Source organism: Candida dubliniensis, chromosome 5 (assembly GCF_000026945.1).
Source record: "Candida dubliniensis CD36 chromosome 5, complete sequence".
NCBI classification, from domain to species: Eukaryota; Fungi; Ascomycota; class Pichiomycetes; order Serinales; family Debaryomycetaceae; genus Candida; species Candida dubliniensis.
In genome coordinates this window covers 157750-183046 of record NC_012864.1, presented here as the reverse complement: position 1 = coordinate 183046, position 25297 = coordinate 157750, and the positions used below count along the sequence as shown (strand labels likewise).

Sequence of the window (25297 nt, the reverse complement as noted above, 5' to 3'; positions counted from 1 at the left end):
ACTACCTCTCATTTTTTTTTTGTTCCTCTATAAATAAAAGTGAAGACTGTTAAGAGAAAAAAAAGAAAGAAGGAATCCTTTATCCAGCCAACCCCATTACTAATCAAACACAAATGTTACAAACAGCTGAAGGTATGTCAATGAAGTATACATCTATAACAAGCTATAACAATGCGAATGCTAACTACCACATTATAGATGACCAATTGAAAGATATGTGTCCGATTTGTAAGACGGATAAATATTTATCACCAAATATGAAATTTCTAATTAATCCTGAATGTTATCATAAAATATGTGAATCATGTGTAGATAGAATATTTTCATTAGGTCCGGCACCATGTCCTTATCCCAAATGTGGGAAAATATTAAGGAAGAATAAATTTAAACAACAAATATTTGAAGATTTAATTATTGAAAAAGAAATTGATATTAGGAAAAAAGTATCGGCGATATATAATAAAACTGAAGAAGATTTCCCAGAAGATTTACTGGGGTATAATCGATATCTTGAAAATATTGAAGATATAATTTTCAAATTAAGTTATAGTAATGATAAACAAGAGATTGAATTGATTGAACTGGAATTAAATAAATATGAACAAGAACATAAATTAGAAATTTTAGAAAGAAATATGAGAGAATCTCAACGGAATGATGATTTAATGAAATATAAAGAAGCTCGAGAAAGATTAAAACAAGAAAAATTAAGAATTCAAAAACAAATGGAATTAGAAGATTTACAATATCAACAAGAACAACAACAAGAATTATTAGATAAATTAACTAATAGTTCAAGTAATAGTGAAGAATTAATTAAACAACAACAAAATCAAATGTTGAAACGATCAAATCTTCGAAGGAAACAATTACAAACTATAAATAATCAATTAGATCAACAATTTAATAAATCTAATCCATTTGCTAATCATGATAGTGATGATGAATTTAATGATGGTTCATCATCATCAATAATTCCATTTACACCATTTCAAGGTGATCGTGATTTAAATAAAGGATATACTATGTTACCAGTACCAACAGATGTTGAATCAATTATGAATATTGAACAAAATATTTCTGATAGTTATTATGATCCATTTATTAATAAATTGGCGAAAAATAAACAATATTTAGGTGGAGGTTGGAGATTACAAAATGTTTTCCAACAAGCATTAGATGAAGCATTTATTGGATTAGGTTGTAATATAGAACTAGAAAAAGCAAATGCTACTTAAATGGTTAGTTTTATATATCATCAATGAATTTAATTATAGGATGATAATATATTGGACAAGACCAATAAGATCTTTTAACATCATCCCAAATACTTTTATCTTTTGATTCATTCCAAAATTTTTCTATGGGGATTTCAATTTCTTTAAATTGACAATTTAATCCATAATTTTCTAAATCAATAATTAATAAATTTTTATAAACTTGATAAATAATTTGTCTATCAGCTCCTAATCCATTGAAAAATGAAAAAATCCCATTGGGTTTTAATAATCCAACAATAATATCAAATAATTCTAACATATCTTGATAATGTTCCAGAAATGTATCATAATAAATCCCATCAAAAAATACTGGCACTTTTTGTTCTGATGAAGACAATAATTCATTTAATTTATCTTGCCATCTTCCTTCTAATATTATTACATTTGATTTATTATACCATCCATCCAATTTCATTTTTTCTAATACATCAGGATGAGCTTCACAAATATAATGTTTAGCATTAGGATGGTCTTTAAGTTTGGATTGAATCATGTTATCAATTATCCCCATTCCAAATCCAATATTTAAAATATTTAATTCTGAATCATGATTGTCATCGGAGTCAAGGTTTGAAGTTATGGTATCACTGGCTAATTTCATAATATCATTTTCCCAAGCCATCATTACTCCATCTTTATCATTTTTAGTAATTAATGCATCATTAATATATTCTAATTTTGTATTTAAATATGATTGTTGATTTTGTGATGGTGCATCAGGTGCATCATCAATATCACCAGATTGTTGTTGTAGTTGTTGTTCTTCTTTGGTTTCTTGTTGATCCTCCACTAATTGAGGAATTTCTTCTTCTTCTTCTTCTTCTTCTTCATCAATAAATTCAACTTCTTCAAATTCATTTACTTTTCTTAACAACAATTCTGCTCTAACTCCAGCATCAATAATTTGTTGATATACATCATTCATCCATTTTTCATTACCTATTTTTTGTCTTCTCGAAATTAAAATACATCCAGGAGTTTGATTATTAATATCAGTAAAACTCCATCCTGCTCCATATTCAAATAATTTTTCTACCATTTGGGAAATTATTTTTTGTTCATCATTAGTAATATCAATTGGTGCATTTTGACATATTAAATGTAATGGAGTTGTCGTTGTTGTTGGTTCAATATTGATATTATTAATATAATTATATGCTTCTTCAATAGTATAAGTTGCTGGAATTCCATCTTTAAGATATTGAGTCAACTTTTCAATATAAGATTGATCAATTGGCCGAATTGGAAATTTACATAAATCATGTAATTCAGACATATTAGATAGTAGGGGGGGGGGTGGATATGAACAGAGACAAAGGAAAAAGCAACCAAACGAGGAATCAAAAAGATGAGATGAGGAATGGTTGGATCAACGATGAAAAAAAAAAAAAACAAGCCCTTCAATCCATGTCACGTGTAATATAGCACGTGATTAGATTTTTTTTTTTTTTTGCAACCTTATGTTAATGAAGCAGAATATGAGTGTATACAAAAATTTATTAACTTCCAAGTCCACGACAGAGCTAATATTAAATATTTAAAAGAGAATGAGAGAATGAATTTGTGTTCTGACAAAAAGACTGACACGTTATAGAAATGAACCAACTAAGATAATCAAAGTTTAGTTTGGGAGGGGATTGATGGGTTAAAAAAAAGTAGAAAATGTTGCTCTCTACACCAAAAACCTAATATCAGAAGAAATAAACGGGAAGGGAAAAAGATAGGATGAATTCGGGAGACATAAAATCTATCAAGGAATATGGCTATTTTCTTTTTTTGGAGAGAGAGAGAGGGAGGGATAACGCTGCATAATTTGACATATACATAAAATACATGGTCTTACATCAATGCAAAAAAGGAACCAAATAGAAAGAAACAAAGCAAGTATCGGATTTAATTTTATTATTATTCTCCAAAAGTAGGGCCCCTTTTCTCTACTTCTTCTTCTTCCCCTCTCTTAACTTCTGGTATCTAGAAAACCCATGAGTAGCACTTGAAATCTAAGATCCAACTTAATACATTTTTTTTTTCAATAATAATGGAGGAGAAGGAAGAATCTCAATATGTGGATAGAGGTTAAGCAAGATCTTAGTTTATCCTTTTTTTTTCCTCCTCACTTCAATTTCCAGACTGTACAATATTAAAACAGAAATGGTTCATTTACAAGGGTCTGTCTCTGTTGTTTTTCTTGCTTTTAATTAAAGTCTACGTGTTTTTTTTTTCTTGGAATTAAGGATTTCACTTTGCAAATTGTCAACAGGCATTACAAGGGTACTACGATGTTCATATTCATATGCCAAATCAATTAATAAAACCGTTATTGCTAAATTTCTATTTTGGTTTTTCATTTCTTTTAAGATTGGGTTGATGAGGAGTGATTTTGATCGTAAATCATATCTGAATTTGGAATTTGTAGAGATTTTTTAGTCATGGTGGGCGTTGTTGTTGTTGTTGTTGTCTACACACTTGCATACATGCCATACATAAATGTGCATTATTATCCATCAGGCGAGATTAACAACATGCAGGACGATGGATGCAAAATCATACGATTTTTTTTTTTGCGTCTTGTTTTTGTGATTCTTTCTTTTATTCTCCGGCGGCGAAATATCGACTGAGCCTTAGGACTGTAGCTGGGACTGCAACTGGGGCCAGACTCTTTTCGCAATCTGGCTTTGATTTGAATCTTCTTGGCACAAAACTTTTGATCCTGGTTTTTCCATTGTCAATTCGGAAAAGAAAGGAAAACGAATACAACTAGGCGAATAACCATTTTATCTCAATTCTGTCAAAATAGAGATGAGGATGATGATGATGTTATGTGCATACATAGATAGATGATGATAATTGAAACAACTCTTTTTTGCAAGTAGGTTACAGTTTAGGTTTTTTCGTTCACTAGCCATAAACTGAACAATCGTAGTATTCAAACAATGGCGATAATTAAACAATGGATTTAATGAACAACAATGCCTTTATAATTAAGTTTCAGCCATCGGGCATATTCGGGGAGTTAATACTTTGTAAAGGCTAGGCAAGGAAGGGGGGGGAGTTCAAAAAGTAAGTTTAATCTCTTCGGATTTACTTTCAAGAGGGAAACTATTACATGAGAGAACAGTTATAAGTTTTTTAAAAAAGAAAACTAAAGCAAAGATACCAATTGTACCTGACCTTAATAAAACAATGTTCAATAGAAAAGAAATCAAAGCCTCAATATTGCTGGACCACGGGAAACAAGAATAAAGTGGGGTGATTATTTCCAATTATTACTCAAATATGAATGAATGAATGGATCCAATGTAAATCTATGTGTGTGACCTATAATATTCACAAACAAACAAGTGTACACCGTAAATATTTGATTTCTTTCTTTCTTTCTTTCTTTCTTTTTCCACCTTTGTTATTTCCGTTAACAAAAGTCTTTTCTTAGAAAGTTCCATTATTGAGTTTGTTTGTTTAACATCAATTACTACTAACTAGGTGTCGTTTCTAATTCTTTTTCAAATGCTGTTTTCTGTTATAGAAGTATCACTCTCTTTTTGAATACAAGTCAAGATATATCTAATCCAAATTCAATTAATTGAAGAAACATATTACGTAAAGACTCAATCAATTTATGTGTGTGTGGTGGGGGTGAGAGTTTTTCTTGATAACCGAGTCCCTGCTTCTTCTTCTTCTTACTATTGGGAAGAGCCGTCTTCCTAGCTGTACGGATTAAATCTTCCGAATGTGTAATAAAGTTTTCTTACCCTGATTTCCTTTTTTTTTGTTTATGTTCTATTTTCATTACATTTTGTAAGTTTCTATTCTATTCTTAAAGGGCATTCAAAAATAACAAAAGGAAAGAATTTGAAAGGACTAAACGGGATTTTAATTTTTTTTTATTTGCATTGTTTAATGACTTTCCATTCTCTTTTTAGTTGTTTTGAAACCCAACCTATCCAATCAATTTTGGATATTACCAACTTTCTTTTTGTAAAGTTAAGTTTTTTTTGGAACTAAAAGGAATTTTTTTTGAAGTCAGTTTGCATATTTCTACATAAATTTTAATTGAATTCTAAAAGTTGATTTTTGGAAAAGAATTTTTTTTTTTTTTTTTTTTTTTTTTTAAGTTTTCTTTTCCTCTTTATAAAATTACTATCAATCAAATCAAATCAAGCCAACCAACCAGTAACTGATATTGATTACATTCAACTAGGCGATTCATTTTTTATTCAAGATTTTTGACAGTATTTCCCTATATCAAGATCAACTTTTATAAATCATTACTGTTTGTTCCTTTTAGAAATCCAACTAGAATATAAACACCGCACCCTTCCAGTCCCCCCCCCCTATTAGTGTTTTCAGCCCCACTTAATAGCAAGAGTTATAGACATCATCCAAAGCCAGTCGTTAACGTACTTTTACACTTTATCGATTGAATAACTAATTTAGGTTTTTCTTGATTAGCATAAACTGACAGAGAGACAGAGAATTTGGTTTTTCCTTTTTTTCTTCATATATATACCACTTCGGTTTCTTTTTCAATCTATAATTGACTCAACCCTACTAAAAAGGAATTAAAAGAAAACCGTTTGGAGAGTTTTTTAGCTATACTATTCACTTGATAAGTATAAATTCAAGAAAAGAAATTATCAAATATCAAATTAATATAAATATCCCATTAATTTCGAACAATATCGTCCCTCCCCCCCTTCCTGTCTTGTCAATTTTTCAATTTTTCAATTTTCTTCTCAAATTACTATAACTTATTGGTATTCAATATTAAATTGTATTATATTATCCTTTCATTTTAACATTCTATTGAAGAGTACTATCGTTTTTATTTACTTTCATTTGATAAATTTAATACGCGAATACGTTTTTGACTTTGCAAAATCTTTAAAAAATTAATTTTTATTATTATCAAATACAAATATATCAAGTGGCCCTTTCTTTTTATATATTTGAAACAATTAATTCACTTGATCCTTTAATTTTGGATTACACTAAGGAATTGTTTGTCATTTCATCCCGTCCTAATAATAGTAGATGATATTTAAATTGAATGATTATAACGCATTCTTAACTTCCTTGTTTGATAAAAATAATGAACAATTACAAAGACATCAATTACAAAATTATAATCAATCACAGAATTCTGATACAATAATGACTTTCCCAAATAGTAATAATAATAATAATAATAACAGCAATAGTAATATGAATTCAAATATTGTTGATGATGAGAATAACAATAATAATTCTAGTAGTTCATATCATCAAAATGGAGGATTCCCAGTAGATTTTGATTTTGGATTAGCTCCACCTCCATTTGTTACTGATTTACCACATAACAACAACAGTAATACTAATGGCAATTCTAAATATTTCAATTTACCTTCTAATGGAACAACAACTACAACTAATGGATTCCAAAATATTGATTATGAATTGCCAAGTAATACTGAGTTTATTGCTGAAATAGGTGCTTATGTTAAAGATACAAAACTGAATAACAACAACAATAATAATGGTAGGAATAAAACAGATAATTTCTCATCGAAAAACTTGAATAACAATAATTCAAATCAAAGAAATACTACTACTACTACACCTACCAAACAAAACAATAATAGTAATAATAATGATGGTGTTGTTGTTAATGATATTGATCAGTTTTCACGATTTAATGCCTTTGAAACAAATTTAGGAGATCCAATGATATTAGAACAAGATGAACAAATGAATAGTTCTAATAGTCCCATGATATTTAATTTAAATGATCAAATGGGGAATAATTTTAATAATGAAGTTACCAGAAACTCACAATACTCGAATTATCAGCAACAACAGCAACAGCAACAACAGCAACAACAGCAACAACAGCAACAACAGCAACAAGTTCCTCAAGGATCTGTATTTCAAGATCAGGTGAGTCCTCATTCAAGAATGGGTAATATTCCTCAATCAATGTCTAATCATCAAAGAATAAAATCTAATCAAGAATTTAATTCGAATTTACAATCACCAATGTCCATGGAAACATCCCTAACATCAATAAAATCTAATATCAATAAAAATATTGGTTCTAAAGGAAGTAAGAAAAGTCGAAACTCAAATTCAATTAAACGATCATCTTCATCTTCTGGTTCTTCTTCCGTTTTAGATTATCAAAATTCAAAATCGTTAACTGAACAAGCATCACAAATAACATTTGGTACCACGACAACAACAGGAACATCGTCTTCCTCCTCAGCAGTTTCACAAGGAAGACCAACCAATACTCCAATTACCACTACCACCACAACCACAACCACATCATCAAGTAATTCCAATTCTATGTTACCAGGGTCATCACCAATATCACCATTAAATGTACATACTAGTCCATTAACCACTACTCCTAGTACATCTAATGCCCCAACAAAGAGTAGAGGTCGGAAAATCAAGATTGAACCTTCCTCATCTTCATCAACTACATCAACAATTATTAATGAACCAACAAATATGATAAATCATAATCCTCATCCTGGAAGACCAAGAATTAAATCAGCTCATAATGTAATTGAACAACGATATCGAAATAAAATTAATGATAAATTTAATGCTTTACAAAATTCGGTTCCTACATTAAGAATATTAGCACAAAAAAAGCAACGAGAGAAATTATTAATGCAACAACATCAACATCAACAACAACAACATAGACGTAATAGTAGTATTGCTACTACTAGTGGCAAGAATCCAGAATATGATTCTTCTGATGATGAAATGATTAATATTAATAAAGGTTTAATTATGAATAATGGGGGTACTACCAGTTATATAAATACTGGGACAATCGGTTTCAATAATAATAACAATTGTGGTAGTGGTGGTGGGGGAAATTATAATGATGATCAATTAGGAATATTACAAAATTCATCTAATCGATTAAAACAATCGGAAGATTATGATGATGAATTTGATGGATTAATGGAAATAGAAGAGCAAGAACACGAACCAAATGATGATGAAGAGGAGGGACAAGAAGAAGAGGAAGAGGAAGAAGAAGAAGTTATTGATTTAGAAGGATTAGAACCAGCAAGAAAATTGAATAAAGGAACAATATTAGCTAAATCTATTGAATATATTAAATTTTTAGAAATGAAAAATGAAAGAATGAAACAAGAACATGATGAATTAGTATTAAAGGCAAGAATGTTAGGTTTAGTAATTGATGAAGATATGTAATCATCAAATAATGTTGCTTTAACAAGGTTCTAGTTTTTAGATTTTTTATGTATAAGTTTGGGTTTAAGTTTTAGGTTGATTGATTTTTTTAATGAAATGAATAAATATATATATATATGTACATACAAAGATTTTGAGATAATCTAATATTTATAAGTTTATTTGTAACGATAATAAGATACTAGGTTTCATTATGAGCTAGAAATGTAGAAGTGGTTAAAGGATAGCTAGCTAGAATATATAACTATAAACACACCCCAAATTGTAGCAAAGAGAGGAAAGATGTTTTACCCAGCTAAACTTTGGGTATATAAACCAAACAGCGAAAGGGATACGCTAGTCAAGGTAGGTTTAGGAGAGAATATAACCCATTGGTTACCAATACAACTACCATGCTGTCATCGCATGCTATTAAAAAACCAAACAATTTGATTCTTGGTAAACTAGAATATCCCTGTTTGTTTGTATAACACCAATACAAACTGGTTAGGTTAATAGGGTTTACCAGCCTCCCCCATAAAGACCAATTACGGTCATCATGTGTGATGAAATAAGCGAACGACGCAGAGTACGAAAGAGATTCAAAAACGATTAGGAACATCCCCTCTCCCCCCTAATTCCCTTCACCTCCGCAATACCTAGGACTAGACATAGACTATCTTGTCGTATGCACATAAATAGTTGAAAAAAAACCGGTTGGATATAAGATTAGCCGGGAATAACTTTATAAAATGGCCGTTATTTCCATTGTAATTGTAATTGTGTAATAGAAAGGTTCTTATTTCCATCAGTTGATTACAATTTATAAAAGATTACAATCAACTTCGATATTACTGGTGCATAGTAAGAAAGGAAAAGGAAAGGACAGGACACTAAACAATAAAAGAAAAATGTCGTGGAGGTTAGGAGGAGGAGGAGGAGTGGTGGGATGGGCATGCGCACTGTGCGTGGCGCGAGCTACAAAAATACATGAGTTATACGACGACATTGATCTTTGTTTATATCTAAACGAGAAAAATCAAAAAATTGCCACGACATTATTAGGGTTGTTGTTTGTCAACAGCCACACGACGTCTGCCAAAGATTGAAAGAGATAAAGTAAAAGAGCAATACAAGATGAGGATGGTTTATTTAGAATCTAATAAATGAGAACTACAAGAATAGTAGCAGGTCATAATATGTATAGAGATCAGAAAGAGAGAAAGAGAAAGAATGGGTGGATGAATGAATGAATGAATTGGTTGTAAATATATCGTACCCGATTGGTAAAAAAAAAAAAGATTTGTATGTATGATCGTATATTCTTTGGTAGAGAATCAATTCATAGAATGAAAAAAAAAAAAAAAAAAAATAACATCATACAATAATTTTTTTCTCTTTCTCTTCTTCTACTTCTTTATATAAATAGACAAGGAAAAGAATTTATTCAATCTTCTTTCCACTTAACTTGTCTTCTTTTACCTACACACACATATATATATAATTCTTTTAAAAGGGGAATTGATCATTATTCAATATGGCTATTGTTGAAACTGCCATTGATGGCATTAATTATTTTTTATCCCTTAGTGTTACTCAACAAATCACAATCTTATTGGGAGTACCATTTGTTTATAATTTAATATGGCAATATTTATATTCATTAAGAAAAGATAGAGCCCCATTAGTGTTTTATTGGATTCCTTGGTTTGGTTCTGCTGCTTCTTTTGGTCAAAAACCTTATGAATTTTTTGAATCATGTCGTCAAAAACATGGTGATATATTTTCATTTATGTTATTAGGGAAAATTATGACGGTTTATTTAGGTCCAAAAGGTCATGAATTTATTTTCAATGCTAAATTATCGGATGTTTCCGCTGAAGATGCTTATAAACATTTGACTACACCCGTTTTCGGTAAAGGAGTTATTTATGATTGTCCAAATTCAAGATTAATGGAACAAAAGAAATTTGCTAAATTTGCTCTTACTACTGAATCATTTAAAAGATATGTTCCAAAAATTAGAGAAGAAATTTTGGATTATTTTGTTAATGATGAAAGTTTTAAATTGAAAGAAAAAAATCATGGAGTTGCTAATATTATGAAAACTCAACCAGAAATTACTATTTTCACAGCTTCAAGATCTTTGTTTGGTGATGATGTTAGAAAACTTTTCGATCGTTCATTTGCTCAATTATATTCTGATTTAGATAAAGGTTTTACTCCCATTAATTTTGTTTTCCCTAATTTACCTTTACCTCATTATTGGAGACGTGATGCTGCTCAAAAGAAAATTTCTGCTACTTATATGAAAGAAATTAAACTGAGAAGAGAACGTGGTGATATTGATCCAAGTCGTGATTTAATTGATTCTTTATTGACTCATTCTACTTATAAAGATGGTGTGAAAATGACTGATCAAGAAATTGCCAATCTTTTAATTGGTATTCTTATGGGTGGTCAACATACTTCTGCTTCTACTTCTGCATGGTTCTTATTACATTTAGGTGAAAAACCTCATTTACAAGATGCTATATATCAAGAAGTTGTTGAATTGTTAAAGGAAAAAGGTGGTGATTTGAATGATTTAACTTATGAAGATTTACAAAAATTACCTTCTGTTACTAATACTATTAAGGAAACTCTTAGAATGCATATGCCATTACATTCTATTTTCAGAAAAGTTAAAAATCCATTAAGAATTCCAGAAACCAATTATGTTGTTCCAAGAGGTCATTATGTATTAGTTTCTCCTGGTTATGCTCATACTAGTGAAAGATATTTTGATAATCCTAATAATTTTGATCCAACTAGATGGGATACTGCTGCTGCCAAAGCCAATTCTGTTTCATTCAATTCTTCTGATGAAGTTGATTATGGATTTGGGAAAATCTCCAAAGGGGTTTCTTCACCTTATTTACCATTTGGTGGTGGTAGACATAGATGTATTGGTGAACAATTTGCTTATGTTCAATTAGGAACTATTTTGACTACTTTTGTTTATAATTTAAGATGGACTGTTGAAGGTAATAGAGTACCAGATCCTGATTATTCTTCAATGGTGGTTTTACCTACTGAACCAGCAAGAATTATTTGGGAAAAAAGAGAAACTTGTATGTTTTAAAAAGGTATGGGTGTTTCTTCCCATTAAGACTATAAATTCTGTTTTTTCTTCTTTCTTTCTATTGTTATTTAGTTGGCTTATACATATACTTTTACATACAAATATATGATACATATAGAATTAGATTATATTATAAAATAAACCATTTAAAAAAGAAAGAGGCAGGTTGTTTAAAGTTGTTTCAAGTTATTATTATGATGATGATGACTCAATTAAATTTTTTTCTATATGTAGGGCGGTATCGGTAGGGATTTGTCGGCCGTTCGTAAAAAAAAAAAACATTCCATTTGGTTTATTCAAAACAAAAAATTTTTCAATCTTCTTTTCAACAACATTGACAAACAACCAGTTTACCAGTCACCCCCCTTGTTCATATGAGCATTTCTTCGTTTAAAATCAAAGTTCCAGCATCATCGGCTAATATAGGGCCAGGTTTTGATGTTTTAGGTATAGGTTTAGAACTTTATTTAACCATTACTGTCACTATTGATCCTAATATTGATACTTCATCTGATCCTCATCATGCCTTATTAAGTTATGAAGGAGATGGGAAAGTTCCTTTTGAATCTAATGAAAATTTAATTACTCAAACAGCATTATATGTTATGAGATGTAATGGTATTAAAGATTTCCCTCGAGGAACTCATATTCACGTTAATAATCCAATTCCATTAGGTCGAGGATTAGGATCACTGGCAAGTGCTATTGTTGCTGGAGTATATTTAGGTAATGAAATTGGGAATTTAAAATTAGACAAATATCGATTATTGGATTATTGTCTTATGATTGAAAGACATCCAGATAATATTGCTGCTGCTATGCTTGGAGGATTTATTGGATCTTATCTTAATGAATTATCATCAAAAGATTCACAGTTAACCACCGTCCCATTAGAATATATTTTACCAAAAATTAACCAGGGACAAATTATTACTCCACAAGATAAAATTATTTGTCAACCACCACCAGTTAATATTGGTCAATATGTTAGATATAATTGGAATAAAAAAATTAAATGTCTTACTATAATCCCTAATTTTGAATTATCAACTGATCTTTCTCGTTCAGTATTACCAAAGAATTATCAATTACAAGATATTGTTTATAATTTACAAAGAATTGCCATTTTAACAACAGCTTTAACTCAAGATCCTCCAAGTCATAAATTGATTTATCAATCTATGAAAGATAAATTACATCAACCTTATAGATTTGGATTAATCCCTGGATTGAATAATGTTTTAATGAAAATAACTCCAGAAAATTATCCTGGATTATGTGGGATTTGTTTATCAGGTGCTGGTCCAACTATTTTATGTCTTGCTACTGATGGATTTGAAAAAATTGCTAATGATGTCATTGAAATATTTAAACAAGAAGGTATTGAATGTAATTCAAAATTATTAGATTTAGCTTATGATGGTGCAACAGTTGAATATAGAAGTTAACTAAATGGTACCATCAAAAAAAAAAAAAAAAAAAAAAAAGAGCTTATAGTATAGATTATGTTTATGAAAACTCATTATTTAGACAAATATAATAGTAGACACAGAAGTTCTTTTCTGTATGGAATACTTGGTATTAGTGAAGAATATTTCAACCTTTTTTTTTTTTTTTTTTGCAGTAATTAATTAATTAATCAATCTAAGAGTAACATAACTTTTCCTCCTCGGTATTTGTTGTTATTGTTGTTGAAGTTAAAAATATGTCGTGGACAATGAACCAATAAAATTGCAGCAACCAAATTAATAGTTTTTGATTACAGCAACCACTCCCAAAAAAAAAAAGATCACCACCATCAACACCAACAGCACATTGACACCAAATACTTCGATTGATTCACTCTTACATACATATTCATTATCAAAAAAGGTAACATCCTATACACCCCAACAATGGTTGAGCTTCAAGTAAATACTAATCCTGATTTGAAAAGTAAATTAATTGAAGAACAATATTTACAAGAATCAACCAATTTACCAATTTATTTAACTAAAATTGAAGTCGTTGGTGGTGAATCATTTTCTAATCAATTTTTCCAAAATTTATTATCACCGATATTACAAACTGGTGATTTAACATTTCTTCAATTGATTAATAAAATTAAATCCCTGCAATCGAAATTAATTGAAACAGGGATTTTCAATAAAGTTGCCATTCAAATATTACCAGATAATTATTATTCTTTATCTTCTAATAAAATTAAATCTTATAATAAAGAACCTTCATTAATTACTAAAATATTAATTGATTTACTGGCGATTAATTTAAGTAATAATCAAGGGTTTTTAAATTTTAATAATGAAGAATATTTAAATTTAAAATTAAACCATATTAATCATAATTTTAATGGTAATGGGGAATTAATATCTATTGGAGTAGATTATAATCCTTATAAACCATTAGATCATTTAATTGCTAATGGGAAATTTATATCATATTTGAAAAATCCAAAATTCAAATTTTTAATTGATTTTCAATTAAATCAAGAAAATAATGAAGTTTGGCAAGATACAAAACAAGAAATCATTGGTGGGAAATTAGGTTTACTATATGGTGGCAACAAGGCTACTACTACTACTAATGATTTAAATTTTTTCACTGGATTTCAACTTTTAAAACGGAATTTAATAAATTTAGATGATGGGAATTTTGATTCAATTAAATTTTTTAATGGACAATTTTTAAAATCATCTATATTAAATCAATTAAAATTTCAAAAAATTGAATTTTTACATGAACAACTGAAAAATTTCCCTAAAAATGGTTATGAATTATTATTTAATGGAGAAATTTCTTCGAATCAAGAACAATTAAATGTTAATAATCGTAATGAATTTATTAAAACTGATTTCCTGATCAATTTATATAAATCATTATTCAATGAATTTTTCACTACTAAATTCCAAGCTCAATTAGGTGGAATATATTCATTCAATAACAACAACAATAGTAAAGTTACACCAATTCATCCTTCAGATAAATTTTATTTAGGTGGTTATAATTCATTCCCAGGATTTACCAAAAATAGCGTTGAACTACAAGGAGGTGACCAATATTATAAATTTCAAGCCACATTATATTCAAAAATTCCATGCCTTTTATATGCTCCTCCTCCTCCACCACCACCAAAAAGTGCAAGTACAATCTCACTTGACAATGAACAAGATTTAAATCCTTTAAGAGTTTATGCTACAGGGATTATTGGTAATGTGGTTAATTCATCTAAAGCCAATTTATTAGAAGATGAAAATGGAGCAGTTAGTTATGGTTTTGGATTGAAATATTTTAATAATTGGGCTAATTTTGATATTGGATATTATTTTAGTAAACGATTAGGATTTACTAATGATGGTAATACTAATACTGCTGGTATTAAGGATGGTTTACATTTTTCAATTTCAATTGGTGGTTCTAATAATAACTAGAAGTAAAAAGTAAAAAGTAAAGAGTACATATATATAAAAGTCTTACAACCTGTATTAAAATATACACAAACATATTCATTGTATATTGTGTTGTATTGCTGTTCACACGCGTCAGTTTGTGCCGTCGCGCGTCGCGTAGGAATCAAAACTCATTCGTGTCACAATACTACGACAACCTCTTCTCCTTGTCGACGGTCGTTCGTGGTGAAAATAAAATATAAACAGAACAAAGTTTCTTCTCATCACAACAACAGTAAACTTTTTCCTTTCTATCAACAGCAACAACAGCAAGTACTTCCTTTATCTATCACCACAACTTCATCTTAGTTGTTTATTTCTAATACTTTCATTCGTTTATCTGCTTGTTATTTGTGAATATTTAAGCATTCTTCTTACAATGGGGGTTAATGGACTATTACAAGTATTGAAAGAAATACAAGATCCTTGTTCATTAGAACGATATCGAGGTCAAACATTAGCTATTGATACTTATGGTTGGTTACATAGAGCATTAGTTTCATGTGCTGAAGAATTATGTTTAGGCAAACCAACAAGAAAATATGTTACAGCGATATTAAATAAAATTCAAATGTTGAATCATTTTGGTATAACTCCATATTTTGTATTTGATGGAGCATCATTACCGACAAAGCAAGAAACTAATCGAGAGCGTCAATTGAAACGTCAAGAAGCTAAAGAATTGGCTGAAAAATATATTGCTGCTAATAATCAAAAATTAGCTTATAAACAATATATGAAAGCCGCTTATGTTACTTCACAAATGGCAAAATCAGTAATGTGTGAATTAGATAATCTTTCCATTAAATATATTGTTGCTCCATATGAAGCTGATCCTCAAATGGTTTATTTAGAAAAAATGGGAGTTGTTGATGGGATATTAAGTGAAGATTCTGATTTATTAATATTTGGTTGTAAGAAATTAATTACAAAATTAAAAGATGATGGGACTTGTGTTGAAATAAATCGTGATAAATTTGATAAAGTAAAAGAAATTCCTTACTTGAATCAATATAATATGGAACAATTAAGATTAGTTGCTATGCTTTCTGGTTGTGATTATACTAAAGGAGTTCCTGGTATTGGGTTAAGAACTGCTTTCCAATTAGTAAGAAAATATAATAATTTCACCAAAGTATTGATTGCCTTAAGATCAATGGGGAAAAAAATCCCCGATAATTTCATTGATGAAGTTAAACTTGCCAATTTAGCATTCCAATTTCAAAAAGTATTTGATCCAACAAATCAAAAATTAACAACCTTAAATGAATATCCTCAAAATAATAGGGAAGTAGATGATTATGATGATGAAACTTTACTTGAAAATTGTTGTGGGAAAACTTTTACAGATGAAATTTATCAAAAATTATGTAATGGGAAAATTCATCCTAATACTCATGAAATATTGGTATCAAGAGAACAAAGTTTAACGGTTTTGAAAAGTGAATCAGTATATTCCCCTAATAGTCAACAAATTGAAAAGAATTATAATCAAGCATCAAATGCTACCATTGCCCATAGATCCCGATCAGAAGGAGCAATTTGTCAAGCAGGTAATGGTAAATCCATACTTGATTTATTAAGTATTTCCAAAAAAGTGACTATAACCAATACCACTACCACCACTGCCAACGGGTCCCAATTAGAGAGTTGCAATAACGATAAACAAATGAAAACCCCTGAAAGGAAACTTTTGAAACGATCAGTAAAATTTGAAGAAATTAAATTATCCCCCACAAGTAAGAAATTAAGAAAATTAGTAGCAACAGCAACCACAACCACAACCAACGATACATCTGCAGCAACACCAAGTCCGAATGTAACTACCAGTAAGTTTTTCACCCCTAAATCACATCCTATCGATAAAATTCAACCAGCAAACCCAACAACTAAAGAAAATCTGATTAAACCAGATTGGGATTCAAGTTTGATTGATGATTCTGAAATTACTGATTACGATCAAGCACATCATCATGAGTCACTGGATAAACCAGTGGATACAAAGAATATACTAGATGATTTGACTGATAATGATAACGACCATGAGGAAGAGGAAGAGGAAACTAATTTCAATAAGATTAAATTAGATCCTATAGTTGATCTCAAACAATCACCACAAAGTGATAATGGGTTTGATATTTGTTCTAATGACGATGAAATTGAAGAATCTCCAATCAAAAATCGAGTTGGAACAGTTGTTGGTGGACAAGAACAAGTTCGTACCCGATTAATTGCATTAAAAGAATCATTTCTGTATCAATCAACAACAACTAAATCAACTCATCAATTCCTTAAACCCGATAAACCAAATAATGAAAGGAAAAGAATTCCATTACAACCTAAAAATATAAATCAGATACAACAAAAATCACCAACTAAATCAATAAAGCTCAATCGAAAAGTAGATCATCGACATCAGGGGTACCGTAATAATAACAATGTTGATATCCTGAAAGCAGTATCAACTGTAAATTCTAGAAGTACTATAGATATTAGACAATTTGCATATAAAAAACAACAAACCTAAACTAGAATGTATATATTATTATATTATTGATTTATGGAGGTTTAATATCCTCTTAGTATACATGCACCTATAGCTAATCTAGTTAATCTTCCTTGTAAATTATCTTCTTTATTCAAATCAGCAACATCATTTAATTTGTACAATTTTCTAAATTTTGCTAAATCAATAAAATTTTCAAAAATATATTGATCATTTAATTCAATCAATTCTCCATCAATGATTTCCTTTAAATCAGTATTAGCTCTGTCCAAAGCTTTTGTTATTTCTTCTTCTTTATTGTTGATAATTTTAATGACTATACAATTGGGGCAATCTTCAGAAATACCAAATCGTTTTAATGCATCACCAATATTATTAATTGGTGATAAATTATAAATTATTTCTGAATTTAAATTCCGAGTAGATAATCCTGATTTACTAGTATAATTTAATAATGATTTATATATGCTTTGAAATAAATGTTCTTTAGATATGATATATTTAGTATTAAGAAAGCAATAATCATATTTGTTGTGATTATCAGTGGATGATATTAAATTTGATTTGATGGTGGTTATATTTTCCAGGGAAATATTGATAAATAATGAAATATGGATTGTAAATTCTGCGAATTGAGGAAATTTTATAACTTCTGAAGTCATGGCCAATGAGATATTGAAACAATGTACTTGTAAGAACTTTGTTGATGATGTCTTTGATTGAAAATATTTTTTGGGAGTCTTTGTTTTTTTTTTGGGGCAGGGCTTTTAATTTTTCTTCTCCCTCTCAACAAATTTATTATTCGAAAGAATTAATTTAATTTAACAGAAACATATAAACCTTTCCTTCTATATCTTCTATCCATTACAGTTCAAGACACTTCTTAAGCATATGAATAAACACATCCCTAATGGCCACAGAAGATATCAACAACACTAGCAGAAGTAAAGAAGACGACAAAGATGATGATCAAGTTGATCCCTTGAAAGTTATAAATGCTTTATTTAATGATTATGATTACGACCCTAAAGATACAGAATCATCAACGGACCATATTTATCCTGAATTGATGCTTCAAGAATCTGAACATGGCAACAAATATTATTCATGTTTCCAAAGTTATAACCGACAATTTATAAATGAAACTACAACTACCAATAGTACCAATAGCATTAACCAACATTCAGATATAGTACGATGGACAGGTTCAACTATTGAATTGACTGCTAGTATTATACTAGATAATTGGTTGAACCAAAGTTCTGGAAATGGCACTAGATCTAATATTAGTAACACGACGGCTACACTGAAACGACATATATCTCGACCTAATGCATTGTTTGTATGGGCATCAACAGATGAATATATTGAAGAACGGAAAAAGGAGTTACGTCGACTACAAAAACTAAAAGATATTGATCAAATTCATGCTCAAGATAAACCACCCCAAATTCAAAATGGCAATAATAGTAGTAAATCAGTTGATGATAATAAAAACAAGAATAACAATGCCACTGGTAAGAGTAAACAAGATATTATTAAACAAAATTTAAAGAAAAAGTTAGAGATTAAATTTTCTAATGTTGCCATTAATAATAAATTGAATAAAATTATTGAAATTGAATCAAATAAATTTATTCATGCAAGAATTCAAAGAATTAAAGCTCATTATAGTGAACAAATGGAAAAACAAATAAGTGAACGGAAAAGAAAAGATCATGAATTATATTTGAAAAAATTGAAATTAAAAGAAGAAGAATATGAACAAGAATCTTCACTTCGATCCAAGCATTCTACAAACAGTGGTGGTACATTTTTAGGAAATTTGTTTGGATTTAATTCTAACACAGTTGGAGGTGTCAATAATTTGGAAACAACATATAATAATCGATCGTCAGCAGAAAGTAGTCGCACCATGGATTCAACTAATAATGCTAGTATTACCACACCATCAGTAATGACTCCATCCTCAAAACAGAAACGGTTCCCATTGTTTTCTGTGGCAGGTTTATTTGGAGGATCATCGAAGAAAAATTCAAGTAAAACGGTTTTATTTGAATCTAATGAAGTAAATGAAGAAGAAAAAACTGAAACAGCTCTGTCTACTCCACCAATTGAGAATGATAGACTGGTGGATGATCCACAAAACGATACACAACCAAAAGTAGTAATAAAGCAAGATCTTGAATCAAAGCCACTACCACCACAACCAACTGATACTAGATCAACTCCAGATTTTGATCAAGCCAATACTAATAATCAGCATTCATCACAATCACAAACAACTATAAACAATTTCTTTTCTATAGATGAATTAGAACAGCATATTAAAAACTCTGCTGAACCAAGTCCTTCAAAATCAAACAAGTTTAATGATTCCATGAATGAAGGGAAACCTACTGAGAAAGGTACAACAAACACAATCGAAGACAACAACTACGATGAAGATGATGAAGAATTTGATGATTTCACTTCAGCACAACCAGTTCATAACAATGACATTACAATTTTCCAAGATCCTCCGAAATTGAATCGTAATTTTTTTTCAATCGATAAAGCTAAGGGCAGTACTATTTCAAAATCTGATAATAATCAAATAAATAATGATCTACTTGAAATATTTAGTCCAACAACAACATCAGCACCTGTAAGTAAACTGCCTAGTCCTGCATTGAATGAACTTAGTTTACTTGATTTATAAGAAGCACCTCTAAATCAACAAGTAGACTTATATATGTACATACACCCGGTTTTATTTTTTTTTTTACATTGTTGGTAAGATATAATACAAGTTAATATCGTCAAATAACCCACACTTATTATTTGGTTATTGAAAGCGTTTTTGAAAAAAAAGAAGAGTCTACAAGCTAACAACAACCTCTGACCGTTGCCCCACACTAGAATCATAGTATTTTCATTGATGAAAACCTTGTTAGCATAATATTTTCTTTTATAGTATTCCTCTTCTTAAACACCTCCACCATGTGAATATATGTAAAGTTTATTTCTTACCAAGTTACATATCCTATTATAACAATATCAACTGATTGTTATTATAATTACTGCAATTTATTGTTGATGAGGAGTATATAAATAATTCAAGAAATCACTTTCTTCTTTTTCGTTAGTTTGTCTTCATTCTTTCTTCTAAGAGCTTTGCCTTTTAAGGATTTCCAATTGGTTTAGTGATAATATCTTCCATAAGATTATCACCATAAAAGATCAAAAGTTCGAATTCAAAAAAAAGTTAAAAGGATATTTACTTTACCAGAGGAAATTATTGCTAAAATTCTCAATCATGCTCATCAAAAGGACACTATTCATTTGGCATTGACTCATAGATAATTCCTTGAAGTAAACAAAAGGAAATTGATGGAAATCATTCGTATTTACTATCCCCTCTCTTACACCCATTTGATACCCAAAAATTGGTATACACCAGAATATACAAAGTATACATTTGTCAATAAATTCACATTTGAGTTATTCGTTCATAGTTATGGTTATCCTAAACGTGTTAAAAGATTGTTTTTCCCAGGTATTTTTGACTTAACGTGGTTGTTGGATTACCAAAATAGGATCAAACCAACGAAATTGATTTTATCCCATCCGTTGGACTTTTAATTAGATGATTATCCATCAGAAACAATTAAAGAGTTGAACTTTTATTGTTCCACTTCTGCTATCACTTAAAGAAGACTCTTATTAATTCAACGAACGCCCAATTTGGAAAAACTCAAGATAATTGATCTCCTAAATTTTCAATTACCAGAGCCAGTGGATATTTTGGATTTACATGGTCATTATCACTTTTCTGTAAGGACCGGTATCTTTGAAAACTTTAATTCAACCAAACTCAAGAAAGTACTTGTATTTCACGCTTGGGGCATTTTGAACTTGCCGCCACTGATTGATAATGCTGAGAAATTTACTTTACTTGAGAGTTGGGATGTGAATTTTAAAGAAGCAGTGTTAGTATTATCTGTTAAAAATTTAAGGGAAAATTCATTAATGGAAATTGGTGTTCCTAAATCATTAGAATCTTTTGAAGCCATTGATCCAGCATTATTTCATCATAAAGATTTATTGAAAGTAATTTTCAAAAATAAAGATTATTTCGAAACAAACAACTTTTACTGATTGGAAAATGGATGTTGATTCCAGTTTCATTATCGATTTAGATCTTACTGAATTTCCAAAATTGGAGTATGTTGTCAGGGGTGGTGGCGTCATGTTAGTGGATAGAAATGGATCAATTCCTCAATTTGTTCCTGTTGTGTATTATCTAAAGCGGAATTCTAGTATCCCATTATGGAATCGATATATAAGTAACATCCACTACTAACTTTTTTGGTACTGTATGAAATTATAATACACAATGTATGTGATTCAATTTGTCAGTAAATCATTCTTAGAATGTTAATAGGTATGCAAAAAGAAAGGACAATCACCTCCTAGCTACATCTGTAAAAGGTGTTTTGTTCAAGTTCATTTTAGAATAGTATAATCGATTGTAGTTTGAATAGTCATTATCCTTACCATAGCTCGCTTATAGCTATGAATAGCTCAGCGGCTAATTTTACAACACAAATATAACCATACATTAAATTAACACGATCACACGAAACCAAGTATATGTGGTTAGAATTCTTTGGACTATATAAATAGCCTAAATTTCTTCTTTGACAACCAAAAAAAAATTTATTCTTCTTTTCTTTTCTTCTTTCTTCTTTCTTCCTTTCTTTTTAACTATACTATAATGAATACTTTCCTTTCTATATTGGTTATTCAGTTTGATTTAATGTTGGTACTTATTCCTAGAATCCAATCCGTAATGTGTTTTTCCATTATTTGACGCTGTTGAACATTATCATATCAAACACTTCCTCAATGCTGTTGCCGCTGAAACTTATCTTGATTAAAACTATTTCCATTATTATCCAAATCATGTTTCCTATTATGTTTACCGCTGCTAGATCACAAACTTGATTGTAACAATGTCATTAATTTTCTGCAGAGATCAGTTTTTGCAACCAAAAAAAAAAATATTTGACCCTGGTACAAATGCAAAAAAAGGGTTCAATGTTGCATTAGAAAAATGTCATACTGGTTATGCTAATGGTTAATTATCAACATCAATAGTGGTGTGTTCTTTTGTAAACATGTTGATTAGCTTGATGTTGAAATTATATACTTAAATACTATAAGGTATATATTTTGTATAAGTTGTATAGGATATTATGTCTCGGGGATAGGTGATACGATGTTAGGGACGATGCTATTAGGAGAGAAGTAGGTCCGAGGAAGATGTAGAGGGGTCTTCGGATTCGAACCTTTTCTAATGGTGCAGCGTTCTCTTATAAGCAGGCGTTGTGCATGCATGAGTGTAGGTGCCGCAACTGCCACTGGGACAGCTATCAGCTGTTCTAAGTTGGTGTGTACTGGTTATCTGTGCAAGTGCTAAAGCCAGTGCGTAGGTTTGGGTTCGACCACCACGTCTGGTGCCAATGCAGGGTCTGGTTCTCCACTACGGCAGGCGCACAAAGCCAGGACAAGCCTGAGGTGGCGACTTCATGACTGGCTTGTATAGAATCACCAGGCTCTTGCCAGCAAATATTGCTTCTATAATACACGTCAATACTAACCCACCGCTGTTTTGTGGCATAATGACACCGCAGGGATAGCTTTGTTCACCCTGTCCCCACCAGCTAACCTCTTTGTTTCTGGGAATGACTGGACCTTTGACACCAGAGCGGTTGGTTTAGGTGAAAGGAATTAGTAGAGAATGTTTGTTAAAATTTTTTTTTTTGCACCCTGTTTTTACCAGTAAAAAAATTCTCTCCTGAATTGTTGGGATTTGTGCTGCTTGTACGACAGGTTCTTTTCACACACATACACCAAACGTTCCAGGTTGCACTAGAAAACGGAAAGTATATTGTATAGTTAGGGCCAGTACAAGCACAAGTTGCCTACAAAACTTTTTGGTGCTGTTTTTAGAATTGTGTTAGATCACAAGCGGTTTCGTTTTCACGACGAGCAACAGAAAAAAAAAATTAGTGAATAGGGTGCGTACAGAAATGCATTGTATTGTATAAGTTTGTATTGTTATCGTCTGCTAGCTAATGCAAGGGATATTTGTATGTATGATACAATTGAATCAAAAAAAGAGTGCCAGCTGAAGCATTATATGTTTTGAAAAGATAAACGAGCAATCAATAAACTATTGATGCTACAAGTATTTGAACAATATGCTTGAGTCTGATTGGAGGATAAGTTAAGCGGGTTACAAAAAAAAAAGTACAACCCAAAGAAAAATCACAAAAGAAAATCTTTTAGCTGGGGTTGGTTCCAGTTGTCCGATGACACAATTTTCACGACAAAGAATAAATGTTGTAAATGGTCCATCTCATCGAGATATCATAATTCGGTATTTCAGTAAGTAACCTTTAATAAATAAATGAAATAAAATAAAAAATTTAAACTATATATAAGTTAAATAAAAATATATAAATATAAAAAAATTCAACACATTCAAATTGAATCACATCGAATCAACTCAAATCAAATCAAATACAGATTAAATTATTTATTTGAATTTCTTACCGAACAAGATAACTTGCAATTGATCGTACAAGGAGATGACACCAGCACCGGCAACACCTCTCAAGATGTTAGCACCACAACCTTTGAACAAAGAACCGACACCTTCGGCGGCGACAACTTTTCTGAAACAGTCCAAAGCACCATCGTATTTGACGGCTTGACCAGAAGTCATCATCATTCTTCTTCTAACAGTATCTAATGGGTAAGAAGCAGTAGAAGCACCAGTAGTAACAGCCCAACCTAACAAGAAAGAAGCCAAGAAAGAACCTTCCAATGGACCAACCAAAACAACTGGTTTCAAGGAATCGTACAAACCAAAGTATAAACCTCTGTAAACAACAATACCAATGACAGATGGACCGAAACCTCTGTACAAACCAGCAATACCATCGGAAGCCAAAGTCTTTTTGTAAACATCAACTAAACCGTTGAATTCTCTTTTACCGTCACCTTTAGAAGATTTAGCATCGTTAGCCAATCTAGTTCTAGCATAATCTAAAGAGTAGACAAAAGCCAAAGAGGTGGCACCAGCCAAACCACCAGAAGCCAAGTTACCAGCGAACCATTTCCAATAGTTTTCATCTTTTTTGAAACCAAACATGGCCTTGAATTTATCTTTGAAAGCAAAGTTCAAAGCTTGAGTTGGGAAATATCTGATAACGTTAGCAGTGTTACCTCTCCAGAAAGAAATGACACCTTCATCAGCAGCAGTTCTCTTGAAACAGTCAACGATACCAGTGTATCTCTTGGCTAATCTACCTTGTTTGATCATTTCATCTTGATTTTGAATCAACAATTTGACTCTTTCAATTGGAGCAGCAGCGGTTTTAGAAACGGCAGCGGAAACACCACCCATCATGAAATCAACGAAGAAGTTTGAGTCGACCATCTTTAATTGTGTTTATAAAAAGAATAAAGGTTATGAATATGTAAAGTCGATAAAGGACTGTTAATTGGTGAAGAAAGAAAAGAAAGAAGAAAGAAAGAAAAAAATTTTCAACAACAAAAAAAAAAAATTTCCTTTTCAACGTTTGTCAAAAGGAATCAAATTTATAAGAAAATTCCATTGGACAATTTTTGTCGTCGTTTTCCAATTTTCTTTTTTTTTTTTTTGGTTTCACTCTGGAAAATTTTTTTTCATTAT

General features: G+C 30.5%; 10 protein-coding genes and 1 pseudogene across 10 annotated transcripts, besides 1 other annotated feature; 8 read left to right on the top strand and 3 right to left on the bottom strand. All coding sequences in view use genetic code 12, as the record gives it.

Moving 5' to 3' along the window:
• Window positions 1-140: 140 nt before the first annotated feature.
• Window positions 141-1238, top strand: CD36_50690 (RNA polymerase II transcription factor B subunit, putative; the record flags this gene model as incomplete). Its single annotated transcript, XM_002420328.1, has 1 exon — window positions 141-1238. The coding sequence occupies one exon, from the start codon at window positions 141-143 to the stop codon at window positions 1236-1238; it is 1098 nt and encodes a 365-aa protein (XP_002420373.1).
• Window positions 1239-1248: 10 nt separating this feature from the next.
• Window positions 1249-2556, bottom strand: CD36_50680 (arginine N-methyltransferase, putative; the record flags this gene model as incomplete). Its single annotated transcript, XM_002420327.1, has 1 exon — window positions 1249-2556. One exon carries the CDS (start codon window positions 2554-2556, stop codon window positions 1249-1251), a length of 1308 nt encoding a protein of 435 aa, XP_002420372.1.
• A 3755-nt stretch (window positions 2557-6311) lies between these two features.
• On the top strand, window positions 6312-8495 carry CD36_50670 (helix-loop-helix DNA binding protein, putative; the record flags this gene model as incomplete). The annotated part of the gene is made up of 1 exon (XM_002420326.1): window positions 6312-8495. The coding sequence occupies one exon, from the start codon at window positions 6312-6314 to the stop codon at window positions 8493-8495; it is 2184 nt and encodes a 727-aa protein (XP_002420371.1).
• Window positions 8496-10011: 1516 nt separating this feature from the next.
• ERG11 (lanosterol 14-alpha demethylase) lies at window positions 10012-11598 on the top strand (the record flags this gene model as incomplete). Its single annotated transcript, XM_002420325.1, has 1 exon — window positions 10012-11598. One exon carries the CDS (start codon window positions 10012-10014, stop codon window positions 11596-11598), a length of 1587 nt encoding a protein of 528 aa, XP_002420370.1.
• Window positions 11599-11972: 374 nt separating this feature from the next.
• Window positions 11973-13046, top strand: CD36_50650 (homoserine kinase, putative; the record flags this gene model as incomplete). The annotated part of the gene is made up of 1 exon (XM_002420324.1): window positions 11973-13046. One exon carries the CDS (start codon window positions 11973-11975, stop codon window positions 13044-13046), a length of 1074 nt encoding a protein of 357 aa, XP_002420369.1.
• A 447-nt stretch (window positions 13047-13493) lies between these two features.
• On the top strand, window positions 13494-15026 carry CD36_50640 (Sam50p-like protein, putative; the record flags this gene model as incomplete). The annotated part of the gene is made up of 1 exon (XM_002420323.1): window positions 13494-15026. One exon carries the CDS (start codon window positions 13494-13496, stop codon window positions 15024-15026), a length of 1533 nt encoding a protein of 510 aa, XP_002420368.1.
• Window positions 15027-15423: 397 nt separating this feature from the next.
• On the top strand, window positions 15424-17571 carry CD36_50630 (exodeoxyribonuclease, putative; the record flags this gene model as incomplete). Its single annotated transcript, XM_002420322.1, has 1 exon — window positions 15424-17571. One exon carries the CDS (start codon window positions 15424-15426, stop codon window positions 17569-17571), a length of 2148 nt encoding a protein of 715 aa, XP_002420367.1.
• A 41-nt stretch (window positions 17572-17612) lies between these two features.
• CD36_50620 (component of the KEOPS telomere regulatory complex) lies at window positions 17613-18212 on the bottom strand (the record flags this gene model as incomplete). The annotated part of the gene is made up of 1 exon (XM_002420321.1): window positions 17613-18212. The coding sequence occupies one exon, from the start codon at window positions 18210-18212 to the stop codon at window positions 17613-17615; it is 600 nt and encodes a 199-aa protein (XP_002420366.1).
• Window positions 18213-18460: 248 nt separating this feature from the next.
• On the top strand, window positions 18461-20251 carry CD36_50610 (conserved hypothetical protein; the record flags this gene model as incomplete). The annotated part of the gene is made up of 1 exon (XM_002420320.1): window positions 18461-20251. One exon carries the CDS (start codon window positions 18461-18463, stop codon window positions 20249-20251), a length of 1791 nt encoding a protein of 596 aa, XP_002420365.1.
• A 494-nt stretch (window positions 20252-20745) lies between these two features.
• Window positions 20746-21853, top strand: CD36_50600 (annotated as a pseudogene).
• Window positions 20746-21853: a sequence feature (not a pseudogene in C. albicans).
• Window positions 21854-24136: 2283 nt separating this feature from the next.
• CD36_50590 (ADP/ATP carrier protein) lies at window positions 24137-25042 on the bottom strand (the record flags this gene model as incomplete). The annotated part of the gene is made up of 1 exon (XM_002420319.1): window positions 24137-25042. One exon carries the CDS (start codon window positions 25040-25042, stop codon window positions 24137-24139), a length of 906 nt encoding a protein of 301 aa, XP_002420364.1.
• Between the last annotated feature and the right edge of the window lie 255 nt (window positions 25043-25297).